The sequence below is a fragment of the Ornithodoros turicata genome, chromosome 2 (assembly GCF_037126465.1).
Source record: "Ornithodoros turicata isolate Travis chromosome 2, ASM3712646v1, whole genome shotgun sequence".
Classification (NCBI taxonomy): Eukaryota; Metazoa; Arthropoda; class Arachnida; order Ixodida; family Argasidae; genus Ornithodoros; species Ornithodoros turicata.
Genome location: NC_088202.1, coordinates 54,227,011 through 54,244,395, shown reverse-complemented (window position 1 = coordinate 54,244,395; position 17,385 = coordinate 54,227,011). Strand labels below are relative to the sequence as shown.

At 42.4% G+C, this 17,385-nt stretch overlaps 1 protein-coding gene across 2 annotated transcripts in view; it reads right to left on the bottom strand.

The window, feature by feature from the left end:
- Window positions 1-17,385, bottom strand: part of LOC135385418 (dual specificity tyrosine-phosphorylation-regulated kinase 1A-like) — a 98,775-nt gene that overhangs the window by 10,907 nt on the left and 70,483 nt on the right. For both annotated transcript variants that reach the window (XM_064614723.1, XM_064614722.1), the window contains 3 exons: window positions 12,128-12,316; window positions 3,634-3,799; window positions 1,165-1,451 (listed from right to left, as the gene is read on the bottom strand). In XM_064614723.1, the coding sequence (XP_064470793.1) occupies window positions 1,165-1,451; window positions 3,634-3,799; window positions 12,128-12,316 (642 nt within the window). The remainder of the gene's footprint in view (window positions 1-1,164; window positions 1,452-3,633; window positions 3,800-12,127; window positions 12,317-17,385) is intronic.

Genomic DNA, 17,385 nt, shown 5'->3' with positions numbered 1-17,385 from the left:
TTTATCAATGCTTGTATTTTTTAGGTTCTGTAGTGTACTTTGATATGACATTTCATCTCTCGTCTCTACTGTTACCACTGAAAGTATGTACTGCATTTTTGAGTGCACCAACACAAGGGCCTGGCTCCGTTTTTGGGCACAAAATAAAAATTTATTATTCTTATTATTATCTGTGGGACCTCCACACAGGATTAGTTAAGGCTGTTTCTGGAAATTTTCACCTGGGTCAAGAGACTGACGCTCAGACAAACTAAGCCAAATCGCATGGAATAAAATCCATAACGAAAAGAAAGTTAGGTAGCAAGCGAGCTGGTGGTGACGATCCATGACTTGAAAACCCGAAAACCCGTGTCTGTTTTCGTCCCTGCCTCGTCTCGGGTTTTCAAGTCATGGATAAAATCCATACCCATGTTTCTTTTCCAGATGGTGCGGGATCAGGATAAATTGAGTTTGGATAAACGGGATATGACTATAGTATATGCAGCAATATTCAACCGTGTTCGATTAGTTACCATTCAAAGAAAGAACTTATTCAAACCAATATTCCACTACTCACACAGACCTACTCATCTCGATCGCAACACCCTTGTGACGTCCGCCGAGGGACAGAACTCACGTTTACGTCGCCGTAGACTAGATGTGAATTTGCTTTCACTTTTATTGTGTATCACAGAAACTACAACGCTCCGGTGAAAAAAATTTGGCATTTATGTGCAACTCAGTGTGTGGCAGGACTCTTAATCTCAAAGTAAGTCCACACTCCTTTCAAATGTTCCTTCATAATGCATAGAGCTTGGAGTTCTGGGAAATATTTTTTTTCTAAATTCAGGGGGTAAAAGTCGGGTAAATAAACATGTCCACTAAATTCATGCAAATTTGGATGAAGAAACTTCCAGTACTCTTAAATTCGGGGAGAAATCGGGCTCAATTACTCAAACTAACAGTAGTGGTTTGGTACAAACGGTGATGTAACTGCATTTGTTGCCAAACAAGTAAGTTAGTGCTTTCCTACAGACATCCCAGTGAGGGCAATTTGCCAGGCAAAAATCTGGTTTCACCCTAAAGAGGCAACCTTCAATTCGGGGTGCAAATTCGGCGAAGAATTGGGTTAAACCCTGAAACTTCAGGCTCTATTCATACTGCCGAAGCTAACCAAGCACTTACCCTTTGCCCTAGTTGGCAGGAGCTGCCAAAGTCGACCACCTTTATGGCGCTACGCTTGGGGTTGCAAAGAAGGATGTTCTCAGGCTTGAGGTCGCAGTGGATGATACTCAGGTCTGGATTCGAGAGGAACATGAGCGCCGTGCACATCTGCTGAGCGAACTTGCGTGTCAGGTTTAAGGACACGCCACGGAAATTTGTGTTGCGCAGCAAGTCGTACAAGTTGTAGGAGAGTAGTTCAAAGACCAGACACAGATGGTTGCGCCACATAAAATGACCTTTCAGCTTCACTGTAAAAAAACGAGGTAGAAAACAAGGATTAGTACCTCCTTGTACAGATTGCTGGTCTTGCTTGTCGACACCTCATGCAATCTTTATGCACTGCAATGCTATGGTTATGTCGAAGACATGGTCTCTGTCTCATTGGAAGTGGTAGAAACCTGTGCAGCCCCTATTTCACAAGTTACAGCTGTTTCCATTGGCAATACAACCTCTATATCACAACAAGCCACTTGGCATATCGTCACTGGATTTCTGATCATGAGGAATAGATATGAATACATGGCCCTTGAAGTCAAGTAGGGAATATGGGTAGAGACGTGGATTAGATGGACTGTTGTAATATCAATATTTGCCCCTTTTGCAGCATCAGTTACACCGTACTTGTAGTCTCGAGGTGCATCAAAGATTTATGTATAGTATCACCAACAGCAGCATCTTGGAACGTGTTAAAAAGAGCAAAAAGGACATGTACTGAATGATGACACTACACAATTAAGTAATGCTCCATGCACGTTAAGAAGCAGGCGGAAGCACACTGGTAACGCGATGATGGATCTTTGCTGACGTAAACATGGTTGTCACTGTGCACAGCAATAATACTAAACTCGCAGAAATTAGCTGTAAGTGTTGTGTCGAGCTCGGTGCTGCAAGGCAAACAACATCAACACCGTTATAAAGTCACTTTGGCTATTTTGAATATCAGCTCCAGAAAATATGATTTCTTGTTTTTGACTAGATACTTTGAATACTTGCTAGTTCAGAGTGACTTTATGGCTCCTATCAATCAATATTTCATGGCAATTATCAATGGCATTTGGATGGAGAGAGGCATGTCAGGAGGTTGCGGAAACGGTTGCGAGCAGAACAGCAGTACCGCGGTACGGAGACGACTGCTGGTACGAACTTTTGGTTATGCAATTTAAGCAGATGGAGTCAAAAACGGACAAAATTTCATATAAGTAAAATTGAGCAATACGATGCAAAGTTTTATGCATCACTGGCATTTCTCTTGCTATTTTCTTGGGATTGCAGTCTTCACTGGGCCTAACAACAGTGAGAAGGCATATAATTTTCATGTAAATAATGATAGCAGAGTGAGAGCGCAGAGCTGAGTTTGCAGGTAGTTACAAGAGGACACGTATTCACACACTAAAATTAAAGCAGCTTAGGAAAACGTTTTGTCACCAAGTCCCCGCTTCGCTATTCGAAGCTATGTCTCCATGTTGGGGAACATTTTGGTGTTATGGCAGCCCACAGAACACTGAAACCAATGAAAAATTCTCAAGTTTGATTGACATGTTTGTTTGTTTGTTTGTATTTTTACTACAAACGTAGCGAGGAATCTACAGGCTAAAGGTGGCATAGCTACCTGACACAACCTGAGCACCTACTTTTTTTTTTTTTTTTTCAATTTTTACATGTTGAGCCTCTGTCTTAGGCCAAAAATAGAAATTCATGCTTCAATTGCCTATCGAAGAAGATATAGGTGTGCCCAAAAATTTATCATGGCATAAAAAGAGTGAAAATTTTGCAGGTCACTTGCCACTGATTTGTAGATGACTGAAAATAAATTTGTCAATTTTATGGTTGACAAAGACTGTGTTACATCATCCACTGTAGAACCCACTAATGGGTGAACTGTTTTTCCATTGAATGATCTACAAGGCATTGTTTGCATCAACGTAATACTACTTGGACTGGATGATATGCAGACTTCCACCAGACGTTAGCGTATTCACTCAAACTAGTGTAGAACAGCAATGTATAGGGCGAGGACTTGTGCTGACACACATTGTATTATACGTCATTTTGCAACGTTATAATGAGGTCAGGGATAAAACAAAGGAAGTGCAGGAGAGCCACAATGGCTGCATTTGTCAACCACTTTCCTTGGGAGCTGTTGTACTTGAGAACTCAATTTTCCAAGCAAGAACGGAACTCCAAATGCAGTGACTGTTACGCATGTGTACTGGGACTAATAAAATCAGTTTACAACATGCTGTTGTGTGGTACTCTGGAGGAATGATCTTAATGACCACATTTCTAATTTGCAAAGCATGTCAATAAGCAGGGCTTTTGTTAACAATGTAGGCCCTCTTGAAAGCTTCATGAAAAGATAACAAAAAATACTGCATGAAACAGTACACTTTACAGCTAACAGGCAGGCAAATACTCTTAGCATAGACTCACCTATTTTGTCTTTCCCTACTGAACAACACGAGCCATTGCTCTCGTGGTTGTTCATCATCTCTAGGAGCTTCACTTCGATCTGTGCCTGGTTGAGGAAGGGCTTCTTGTTCTTGATGATCTTGATAGCCACGTGACACTGTTCCTCATGATCGAAAGCCTTTACAACCTGCATGCCAAGCAATTACACCTCAGCCTCCAGTACAAGTAAGTTGCTCAAAAAATTAAACCTCCACATTAATGTTCGCTTGTTTAGCTGTTCACTGAACATGCATGGAACATACAAAGGATCTCATACAAACCCATAGCAGACTAGTAGTCGTTGGTCTGCCATTATTAATACATACAGAAGTTCAGATGCAACGGCAGTAAAAAGAGAAAAAACAAACACAAATCACTCATGGAGGAAAACCGAGAGGCACAGATGAAAAGGACAAACACACACACAGATGCTCAGACACAGCAAAGAAGTTTATTGAGGCCAACCAACCTATATATCCCCCCAAAACCGGCAGAGGGGGTAGCAAGAGGAAAGAAGGAAGCATTACCGATTACGTTCCCTCTGCTGGCTATTACCAACGACTGACGAAACAATCTCCGGTGGCCTAGTGGTTCCCACGCGAGCACTGCGGTGTCCTCGAAACAAGGTGCGCAGCCTTGACACTGCTCAAGACGGCTGACGAGTTCGGTGTAACCAGACATCTTTTTAACATTAGCCATGTGTTCCCTAATCCCTTCATTCATGCAGCGGCACCAGACATACACAAAGCCTCACTCAAGTAGTACACAACAAAAGAACCTTTGCATGCATGGCACCAAAGGTTGTCAATACTTGACACCACACACCTGCAGTGCTTGACTAAAACTAAGAAAGACAGCTCAAGCAGAAGGCATTCGAAAAAAACAATTTTGTTGATGTAACGCCTGGCAACCGCTAAAATGTTTCGTAACACGGATTGAACGTAAGGAATTACAACAACGTTCCGATTGTCTGCCTCATTATTAGAGGCTGGTCTAGCACTATATAATAATTTCGTAGCACGTGTAGCAATAATAAGTTGGTCATAACCAGCAAGATGAAGTCTCTCGCAATGTTCCTGCAGAGTTTTGGCAATAAAATGAAACCAACATTTCTTGGTAGCAGCATTCAGAAAAGAAGAGCAAATGCCAAACTTAACCAGAACTGTTATGCGGAAAGATGGGTTTAGTGTCCTACTTTCCATAAGACCAGCAAAGACGTGGGTTGTGATGAATTGTTAGTTCTAGAAGCTTCAATTTACCATTGGCAGGCTGCTCTACTGAAAATTTCAAATCCAGGGTCACCACACAGGTGTAATCCAACACATTGTTCACACGTTTATGATCACATGGCCATGGACGGTTCGGTCACATGTTCATAGAGAGGGAATTTGGAGAGGAGACAATAATAAAGTCATCCACAAAGCAACAAATGAAAAGTCTGCCCTCTCCCCGCCTGCTGAGAAGCTTGCGCAGCTCCACATCCACGATATTAAGGTAAATTACTGGTAAAATAGTGGGAACCACTTATCCTATACATACACCATTTCTCCGAAGAAGTCACATACTTCTGAGAACCAATCAGAATGGTAAAAGCCCCTGCTCCACTTCTGCTGCCACCAGCAATGTGCTGAAGGGTCAGTACCTCATCAACATTTGAGAGGCAAACGTCGCATAATCGACAGTGTAAATACATCATAACCCCCTTACAATCTGTGCACCAGTACTGTCACACTTCTGCTAGCCGCGCAAGCCACTAGCTAGCCGCTAGCCAAGTCATGCGATGAGCCAAGTCAGTGGTATGCTGTGCTAAGCAACTTCTCATAGAGTATGCAGGGCTTGTACAGTAACTACTGTCAAAGTCAGAGGTTTTCAACGATCTTCCATTAGCCAACAGATGTGTTCCAGGAGTGCATGCAATTTGTCCCACTATGCTGAGAATACAAGAGAACACCCCTGCACATCTTGGTTGACTGCTGGAGCACCTAAATAGTGAGGTGTTCAAGGAATAGTCACATATGAGGCTACGCTCGGCCGCTGCCCACACAATTATATTATATTGAAGAAAGAAGTAACAAGCCAGCCAGCTGGTGTACAGATTGCAAATACATTTCTCTGAGTTTGGGGAGCCCACGGGACACACACACAATCAACCCAAACCAGCAAGAAAAATTTAATGAACAATTCAGGGGGAAAGAAGGTTGAGCAGAGGGGGAGGGAGATCAATAGATGCCATACGGATGCACCGGGAGCAGTGATGGGCAAAGTACCTCAAAATTATACTTAAAGTAAAGTACCAAGTACCTGGGGTCATTAGTACTTCAAGTACAGTACAAAGTACCCAATTCCAAATGTACTTCAAGTAAAGTACAAAGTATTAGGCAAAGTACTTCAAGTATTCATCAAGTACATTGCGAATTTAATTTGTATCACTTTGGATTTCACTGTTTAGTATCTGTGTCTTGGTTTTTTGGCAAAACCTTAGCGAGCCTTCTTGACAAATCCTCTAAAGCCATAAAGTCCTAGGTTGTTAAATGCTAACCGGTGAATATGAACTTAATCAGATGGCATAATTTGCAGGTACATGTAGAGAGGTAATCCGTCAGCTGTGCTGTGATTATGTATTATACCCTGACTGAAACAAGACCACCCGCCCTAGTGTGGTGTTCCGGTACTAATTTTCTGCTATAACAGGCTAGGAAATTTCAAGGGGAAAAAGTAAAAGCCAACGGAGATTATATATTTCTGGGCATTCCATGCTGCTTTTTGAAATACAACATGTTTAAAAAAAGAATATGAAGAAAGTAGAAAAGGATGAAGCACAATGTAAGCCATCATTTTTATAGGACTGTGATCTGCAGCAATATAGTCCATGTGACCAATTAAAAAAACGTAAAATGTAAAAATGAAAACATGTGTGTCTTTCAGAGTGTTCATCATGTAATGCAGTCACATATTGTGATATCAAATGATTATTAATTGCCAATGAATTAAACAATATAAAAAAGGCATATAACCCTGCATTAGGAGAATTAAAATTACAATTGACCAAGTCATTGTGCTGCAGGTCGCAGTGTCATAATGTCGGAGTGTCTTTGCATTCCATTCGTTTTACATAATCAAAAGTGTCGATATTTTTTCGACATTTCAAGCCTCTCAACAATAAATTTGCTTCTGCAAATATGCTCTTTAACAGCACAAAAACCCTTTTTGGTAAAAGGGTACTGCATCCCACTAAAAGCGCTAAAATTACGTTTTCTTGACGTCATTTGAGCACTTTTAGTAGGGTGCATTTCTTATACTGTTTTGTGATTTTTGTCTGGAGTCCAAGTTTGGGTACTTGAGTACTTGATGGGAAAGTACTCGAAAAAAAAAGTACGTTAAGTACAGTACAAAGTACACGATTTAAAATGTACTTAAAGTAAAGTACACAGAAATGTACTTAAAGTACTACTTGAGTACTTGGTACTTCAAGCACTGCCCATCACTGGCCGGGAGGCAGTTACAATCGGTGCTGCCTCCTGAATCACACGTCGTCTTGTATCTTTGACATAATTCATGCAGAGTGTCTTGAGTTGGTTATGTGTGTTTGTCCCTTGTGTTCCCCAAACTCAGAGAAATGTATTTGCAATTATATTATAGTCCAGCTGCAAAAGCACAATCAAATATATATCTACTGTATTTACAGTGGAGTGAGACCACATGCTCAGGATATGGGACAAAGGAACGTAACTGGAAAGTCAGTGGCAGAATAGCAGAAACAACAGCTATTTGCAAAGAGAACCTATCATACTGCCGCCACGCGGCATTTAGTGGAAACTGTCAACAGTATGAATCATCGCATGCTTTATGTTGGGTGCATTCCATCTGTTTTGTGGTCTTTGGTACAAACACGAGAACAGAAAAGGAATACTCTGTGAAAGGTAAGGCACTATTAGTGGACATTCGAATTGCAATTTTGTTGTGAGCAGGAATAATAATAAGTAAGCGTCCTTTTGACAGTACAAAAATTTTAACAAAGTAGCATTTGCTTGCTATGGTTTGCTAGGTACTTTCTGTGTGTGAATAACGTTGACTGTGGTTATTCCTCCTCTCAAAGCATTCCTCGAAGCCTTCATCAGTACATGAATGCGCCAGCCATGTGATTGCTTTGCGAAACTCATCGAGTAATCGTATCAGGAATTCATTGAACTTTTCATGCTGCCAGAACCTCAACACTTATCATTCACTTTGCTGTTTTTCAGTGCCCTTTTCATTGCTCACTGTAATGGAGCACATTGGGAACAGCAGGCACTGCGTTCTTGAAGGAGAGCAGCTTGTGGTGGCAGTTCATGTTATTGATTGTAGTGTGTAGTATCCTGCATATTTTATCCAAACATCCAGGTTCCACTGTACCCCTCATTTAGTTAGCCTCCACTTGACTAGTACCGGTGAAATAACGTGCACCTGTCCCGAATGATCCTTATCCCAAACAGTGCAGACTGATTACACTGAGTAACTGTACGAGAGGTGCCATCACACGGCTACCTAGATAACACAAATATAAAAGGAGGTCATATGAATAAACCGATCAATATGACAAACTCCATCATGCACTTTGTGCTTTCTGGCGACTTCCTATGCAGTCGTGCGAAAGGTTGCACATAGGGATTGCTTGTGTTACACGCATCCATCGACTGTAAGGCAAATAGTAGCAAGTAAGTAACACCAGATGATCTCAGAATTTCTACGAACTGTATTTGTGTCATCTTCCTTTACTGTCCTGATATCTTTGTTGGTGAAGTGTTTGTAACACATCATTGCATATTTCGTGAGCTGTTTCCCAATCTTGAGTTTGACACACCTAACTTTTCGTCATTTATTGTCCTTCGGGAAGGCATGAAAGCTAATTTGGGGTTAAGTGCTATGTATCGCACTAAGGAATGTCCCGTCGCTACGATTTGCTTTTTCGATGTCTGCCATCTTTCTATATTTAATGTTTTAATGCAGCTTGATGCTTTGTTGTGTCTAACCTTCTGTGTTCCAGCCTCCAAGCAGCTTTCCATCATGCGGAACGCAGAATGGACACTTTTTCCACAACCGCTTCGAACGCTATACAGATCTAACGAGCCATCCACACCCTTCCCTGGTGGAAATGGTCTGCAATCCCAAGTGGTTTATGAAACCTTATCCACTATAAACCACTTACGTACAAAGTGGTTCAAAGTTGTTTCAAGTGGAAAAGGTTTCACAAAGGTTTCCACTTGGGATTGCAGACCATTTCCACCTGGGTTGGAACACACTGCAGCGCCACCTACAGGTCGTACTCCTCGCGAATAGACCATTATGTTCCTAGATCTCGAAACAAACCTAGGCCTAGGAAGCAAACTGTTGAGCTGTAGCTGCAAACAACCAGGAAAAAATTAATAAAAAATAAGTTAGGAGTGCAACATACTTGCAAAAAATGATTATTTAGTAAAACTGCTTCGTAGTTCAAGAACGTACAAATGTATCAACCGCTCTTCACATAATTAGTGCTGCATCCAATGCATCCTAATAGGTACCAGAGTGCCAAAATACCAAAACCTGTTCTGCCATCTGCATATCTTTCTATCTATTTTTTGCCACCTCTTTTACTTTTCTCTACAACCTGCAAACAAGATCAACAGTACAATTAAAGTGCAATCTATAAACAAAAATAACCAGAGTGAATACTGCAAAAACTTGAGAACTTAACAGGTACCTGACATGATTCCGCTAGTACATCACACTCTGAATAAATTTTTCACTTGATACTTTATAGCTTGAGTAGCACTTTCACATATCTTCGCTATAACTGGAGCATGTCCATTACAAGTGCAATGGTTACAACTATGGCTGGAGCGGAGATAGTAATGTCAAACTCCTCCCCAAGAATGTCCAGGGGATGCAAAACTCTTCGTTCTATAGAATCTTTCATGGGAATGTAGCTTTCGGAAATGTAGTTACATTTGTATATAGCACATGCAACTGCCTTGTGTAACTACATGAATGTGTACGCAGTCACAGTTCACTTTATCGACTAATTATGTGACACACCCTTGACACAGCACCCCTGAACTAATTAGAGGAAGGAACTATGTTTCCAAGCTGGCTAAAATGCCATTTATCCTCTCGCCACTAACGTGACAAAACAGTGTGGGCTCTCAGTGCAAGCTTAGCCATTCCTCTTGGATCTCTTAAACACATGACCACTTCCAAGGCCGTCACATGTGACATGGTAAAAACGGGTGGACTGAGTGGAAGTTAGACATACAACAATGTTTCATGTCTTCTAGAACTTTATTTCTTCCAATATTTTAGCACGTGCAGGTGCATTCTTTGATGCATCTATTAAAGCACGGAAAGGGCATTTAGGGTCCCTCGATACACTATTTAATTCATCGAGCAGCCTGTCTGCAGCGATCACACAAAATATTTTGTTGAACAGCGTCTTATCAATTGAATTCATAACAACATCTGGATAACTTAGTAACCAATGAAGCAGGGAAACAGGAGGGTACAGCCCAATTATGCTGTATTTATGTCGACAGAAGATAAGCTCTTGTATGGCCTAATAGTTCATCCTATAGACACCGTGCGGCACTGACCGGATATGTTCCAGCAGCTTTAGCCAAGCAAGTTCGTTTCACGCAACAAGCTCATCGGCTCCAATCTTGTTGTCATGGAGTGAAGTAATCCTCACTCATTCTTGTATGAGTGTGTGGTGATCAAAGAGCTCTCACACTCAGTCACAGTTCAGTCACTCCCACTGTTCTTGTGTAAGAAAGAACGTACGATATAGCATGAATTACCAGAATGAAAAATTATTAATATACGAAGGTGGCTCACTCTGCTCCTTCAAACCTTTTGGTATTAAAAGTATCGCAAAGCAATTGAGGCATAATCTCATAAACTGAATTCATTCAATACCGGAAGCCCTCAGGACCATAATATCTCGATTTTCGCCACATAGTCATAGTCTTTTAGATAATCAAAACTGAAAATTGTGAGCAAGATAGCGCGAGTAGACACTCACTTCGATGCATTGCTTGTCAAGTAGGGCGGCGAAACTACATTGCATCCGCACAACACTGGGTCTAATGCAGCGACGTTTACGATGCACCACACGGAAACCAAAATCACAACAAAAATGACAGATACATCAATGCCAGTGTTGTCCTCTAAAATGAGGGTCGTCTTCACAGAAGGCGTCACCCTGGTAGATTTTACCACAGTTTTGGCAACAAATTATTTCTTTAGAGCAGCATATACCGGGAGTGCTATGTTTTGAGATATTCATCAGCAATAACCTCTTAAATGGTACCAAACATATAAGCTGCTTGCTTGTTGCTTTACGGTACCTTAACCAGAGATGGCATAGCTAGTTATGTTGTAACCTATTTAACACACTGTATAGGTGGTTAATTTCATGGTCTTAATACCGTATACTCCTGTGTATACATGCACCGGTGTATAACACGCACCCCTTAAAATTAGCGAAAATTGAAAAAGTTTGGTGTGTTTTGTGTATAACGTGCACCAAAGCAACATTTATTATTATTATTATTGTCATTTATTATTATTCTTATAGTTTATTTACTTGCAAGGCTTTATTTTAAAGTACAGGTTTGCCACCCGAGTGGTCAACTAGAGAACGTGAGGTCACGGGAAAACACCGGGGCACGCTAGTATTCCTAAGTCGCCTGGGGTCCCTCAGCTGACTCACGCGTACTCTATGTCGCCCTCATTCAGGTGCAATGCCGCTGTAAAGGGAAGCAGCTATCCATCCAGAACCTAAGAAGCCTATCTAATGTCTTTTATTTGTCGGAGGTCTACCCCCTCATAACCACCTAGGAGGTGCCGCATTGAACCCCCCGCACGTGGCTATTCCAAGGATACAAGTCGCCCGACATTCTCCTAAAAGTCAACTTCCTGGGAAAAAACTCTGATGTATAACGAGCAGTGCCCGTTCGTGACACTTTTGTTCACCGTGTAACGCTAAACCGGAAAATACGGTAATTTGCAAATTCGGACAGAGAGACGTATGGGTAGTATTTCGCGGGACCTTAATTTCGTGGTACATTGATCCTGCACCATCGAGTCCTCAGAGGTGTCACTTACTTCGCGAGTTTTTTAATTTTATGGAAAAATGGCATTCACAAAAATTACTACTTATACAGTAATTGTGCGCATACCGTGACAACACTTCCAGTGCTTTACTGAATGCGACAGTACTGCATAATTTCAAACAAATATGATTGTGACAACAATGTGATTTGTAAAAATGTAAGAGGCAGAGAGTGAAGGAACACAGAACCACAAACGCATGATATCCAGTTGCGGTGACTAAAGCACGCAGCTGCAGCACTTGAACAAGCTGTAGTTTTTGGCACTCTCTTATTTTCCTTTCATAGCACAACACAGCAAAGGAACAGAAGCCTCCAGGAAAAACAAACTGAAAGTGAAAGACAGTACGCACCTGTCCGAAAGAGCCCTTTCCGATGAGGGAGTCAATCTCGTACCGGTCGAGAAACTTCTCCCCGTTGCGGATGATGTAGTCGTGGTTGTCATCATCATAGCCTTCGTTGTAAAGCTTGCGCTCTTTCTTGTGGCTCTGATCTTCACCTTGCATTTGCTGCGCTCGTCGCTTCTTCTTTGCATAGTACACCTGCACAGCACAACAAGTGGGTCAGGACTGTTATCCAAAACTACGAGCGTCTAACAGTGCATTGTAGAATGGGAGGTCTTTAAAATATCTAGACATACAAGGTTTTAAAGAAGAAATTTGACTCCCTTTTGGTCTTAGGGCAGTATTACGGCAGTAATAAGGTATTAGAAGCACATGTAGAACATGGAAAAATGTTCTAACAGCCACAAAGTACTGCCAATATGTGCTTGAATGCAAAGGGACTACATTTTCTTTCGCTGCTCTTGATTATATCAACACATATGCAAACCAGGAAGCCTGTTGCACATCTCTCAGTTGACACTACAATGATCACTGTGCTGGAGCATACCCATTACATAAAAAAGTAACCACTAACCTATGAGACAATAAGAGCTTAACCCAACAGATGGCTACAAAGAAAGTGTTGTCAGTCAGCTGACACATATCTGGAAAGCCTCGCATTTATCTGGAGGGAGTGATGGAAGAGGTCCCTGCACACTTTTGTTGTGAGAAAAGGTTCTAAGAAAACCCAGTTCTTGTTTTTGAATTTCCAAAGCAAGAACTGGTACAAAACTTCAATGACATACAGAGTGTCCACCGTAACTATAGAAGTAATTTTTAAAAATAGACAAATCACTTTTTCCCAGTTTTAACCAATGGCAATGTACTCTACCTCTAAAGGCCCACCTTAAGAGGGCACAGGCAAGCTTCTGTGTCGGTGCATTAATTTACTTTTGTTAATTAACTTTTCAATCATCACAGATAGGAGACTGACCCAATGAGAACATCGAATGCCTTGGGGTGACCGACAGGCAAATGACCGTTCAGCAGCTTGCTGACCCGCGCCACACTGGGATACGGGATACAGTGAACCCTCGTTAATATGACCACAGCCGTTCCCGCAGATTTTGGTCATAAAGCGAATTGTCATATTATCGAGAAACGCACCCCCCGCGGACCGGACACACTGCTACGCACAACAAAAGCCGGCGTAATTATGATTTATTTTCTGAAAAATCTGTAAACAATGACTACATCAAACAATTTTCAGTCATTAATTTTTCTAAATGGACAATGGAACCATCAATTGCGGACACGTTATCGACCTTTATCTGCTAAAAAAAATAACAAGGCAACCTGTAGGGCTCCTCTTGCCTCCTTCGAGTAACGCCGCTCTTCATTCCGACTGCCAAATCAGACCTCTTCCACTTCATTCCGACCATCCTTACGTGAAAACAGCAGCACAGTGTGACCTGGTCCCCGCCTTTTTAAGCACTTCGGTGGTTCGAAAAGCGATGAGAGTATAATCCCGAGGTCAGCGATTTCAGGGGATATCCCAAACCTTGACGCCCTACTTTAACACATGTCACCCTCTGATCGAGGTACGAGATAGCCTCTCCCGGGGGCTACTCTGAGGGTCATGTGATGCGGTCATAATTGCAGGAAGATAATGCCTGTGTTTGACCCTACTTGTGACAAAAATCTTGGTCATTGTCAGATAAACGGATTGCAATATTAACGAGAGGGATTTACATGCCAGCGGAATGGTTCCCGAGAAAAACTGTCATAAAGCAAGTATGTCAGATTAACGGTGGTCATATTAACGAGGGTTCATTGTATCATTCGTCATCATCGCCCCCTTCTTCCCATGAAAAACCTTAATCGAGGCATACAGGTCATGCTCTATAGGTAGGGTTCCGGGTATTCAGATTTATCCGAAAAAATCCGAAAAAGGTACTCCGTTAAAATTTTAAGCAATTTTGATTAATCCGAAAAACTTTGCTTGGCAGATGCTTTCACTGATAACCGGGTTATTGTTCTTGGCCTCTATTTGTGTTCTGGGTTTCTTCTGGCCTCTGATACCGGCCCCACCGCAACATAATAATGGTTTCCGTGACCTAGCGTTTTCTTCGGCGGTCATCTCGACCACTTGAAGATCCACCGCCCGGATTTTTCCCCAGTCTGTTTCCCGATTTCTTTGTCCTACACGCGACCTAAGCACTAAAATAAGCATCGAACCGAGGTCATGTGGAGTACTCTTTTCGAAAGGCCAACTAGTTGCAGTGCTGACGACAATATGGAACGCAAGCGAAAGCTGCCCTGCGACTACATCAAGGAGTACCTTGATTTCGAGGAGTTCACATCGTCCCGCGATCACGATGCAGATGTCGTATGTAAGTACTGCCGCATAACAGTGAGCACTGCACACGGAAAGGGCGCATTTGGAATTGCGGAACACCTCCGTGTGCGTCGCACGAAATGTTAAGCTTGTTTCTCTTTAGTGTTGAAGCAATAAATGTGAGAACCGCGTTCTCGCTGCACAACTGTGCGTGCGTCGTCAAGTTTTCTCCGAATTTCGGATATTAACTGAGCTGTACATCATATACTCCGAAAAACACAGTTTTTTGAAAAAACAATAAACTCTGAAAAACATCCTCCGGTAACGCCCAGAAATAAACTCCGAAAGCCCGGAACCCTATCTATAGGCTATGCACTGGATCTCAGTTCACCAACTCTCAACTATTCCAGATTGGCTCTAGGGATGATGCCTGCGGTGGTCATTGTCAACAACCTGAAACAATCGAGCACAACGTGTGAGATTGCTGAGCGTACCATTCTGCGCGTGAAGCCCATCTCCCTCTCTCCAGCTCTGGCACGCTAGCGGACGTCCTCTACCACAGTGGTTCTTATGCCGAACGTTCCGCTAAAGCAAGAAACCTTATCTTCTTTCTGCAGGAAGCGGGACTTGCTAATCGACCCCTCTAACACTTTGCACTTGCCAACGAACTCACGCACCCTCTACGCATCTCCACCTTTCATCCTCCATCCGTCTTTTTTTTTTTTTTTTGCTAAAGCCGTAACGACGCCCACATCTGTGTGGCCAACAACGGTGAACCGATCCTACCATTACCCCCCCCCCCCCCCCCAATTTTTAAAAATTACTTCTATAGCTACGGTGGACACCCTGTATAAAAATGCAAAACTCTATGCAGTCAACCCTCAATTTAGGAACCCTCAATTTACAAATGCCCTCACTTTGTGAACACTGCCTCCCTTTACAGGACACCTCCACTTGTTTTCTCCCCTTTGATTTATGAACCCTCGATTTCCAAACAGTGAACGTATGTTACAGGGGCAAACCTTGAAGGCCCCACCCCTTTTGACCTCGATTTATGAATGGGGTAAGTACACTCGCCCAGGTCAGTAACAGATCAATAGAGGTCAACATGGCATGGTCACAGGGTAAACCCGTGTCTCACTGTCAAAGGGCAAAATAGGAAAGGTGATTCATCTATTTACCACAGAGTACGATCCATCTCTTGGGCAAATCGAGGGTGCAATACAGTATTTTGGGGATGGGAACGAGAAGTCAAGCTCTAGATTACTGATGTCTGTCCAGAGCAAGGGTGACACACTAGAAATGATGGTGCAGAGCGCTATTACAAAGTAAGCCAACCTTTGATTTATGAACCCTCGATTTATGAATTCCCTCGCTTTGTGTACGGCACCCTCTGGGACAAGACACTCCCCCTTCACCCATTTCAAACCTTCATTTTCTGAAATAAACGTACTCCCACAACACAATACAATTCCTCTCGTTCTAGTGCTTTTGCACTCTTCTGCTCGTTCTGAATCATGATTCATGAACGATTTTTCATGATATGGTAACCGTTCATAATTCGAGGGTTGACTGTAGTCCTGTATCAGCTTGAAAGCAACTGGTCCTAGAAGGTGTCTCTGCCAATGTGCCTGAGCTATTCGATGCATTTATCGATCTTAGTAGAACGATAAATGCATCCAAGAGAAACTGCATTACATATATGTAAGAAATTCACGGTGCATTCTTGTTCCCTACACTCACAAGTCCACCGCATTTACATCAATGTAATTGCTGTGTCGTTAATAATAATGTCGTTAATGTCGTTAAGAGGTAATAGCACAGCTGGGTTCAAAAAGTTTCTAAAGACTGAAGAGGGAAGCCAAATGAACCATGACAAGTACCACGTTGAAACCTCGAAAGGCAGACCATTCATGCTGCTGATGTACCCCACCCCATGTAGCACCAAGCGGCTCCCACTGTGATGCATGGACTGAGAATTCCCTATATCAGATATCAGAGATCTTTGATTAATGAAGTAGGGGATGACATAAATGGCTAAGTTAGACAACTGGCAACATTTCGCCCTGGAACTAGCACTTTTCTTGAAAACGGAGGGAAAAGGGGCCATTTTCTCATTTCCTTTTTGTTTGTCCTGGGTTAAAGAGCACGGGGTGGGGGGTTATTACGTGTGTACTTTACACTCCACACACTTGCAGCCGAGGGGTAAGTTACAGAGGGTGTCCCAATAATCTTGCCTCTTTCATAGACATAGGCTTCACAATAGCGGTACTGTGCCCTACAACAGTGACCTACAACGGTGGCGCTGTAGAAAAAAATGTTGAAACCAACACCCTATGTCCTACACCCATATCACGATGATTATGAGAATGGGTATGGGCACGAAAATGCTGTTCATACTGTTGTGTTTAGTTCATGACCTTCTCGTTTCTCAACATAAAAATTACATTAAAGACAAATGCTAACATCATTAAGTAATTCGTAGTGCTAGCACGATAGTAGTCGGTGAAGAGACTCAATATCAACTTATAATTTGTTTTCCGTAATTAGCTCCTACAGTACACCCTTTCAGGTTCATTATCACAACACGTTGGTTTGAAAATTTATCTTGATGGATGTCCATAAATGGATGTCTATTTGTTGCCTCCAGTGGAGCAAGTGGGAAATTTGCCCCTCCCCCCCTTCCAGCATTCTTGCTACCCAAACAGTGTCTTTTTGGTGCCCCTTTAGGTGGCCACCCCCCACCCCCACCCACCGTAGACACCGGACCTGGTCTGCATGTTGTCCATGTTGGACTAGTCAGACATAATGATGATAACTTTTTTTCTGATGAAGAGCGTCCGCTCGAAACGTTAAGTATAGTCCCACTTTTTTCCCCTTTTTAAGTACACCAGTCCCGGTTGTTACTCCCAAGACAGACATGACTTGGCTGCACCATAAGTCTGACAAA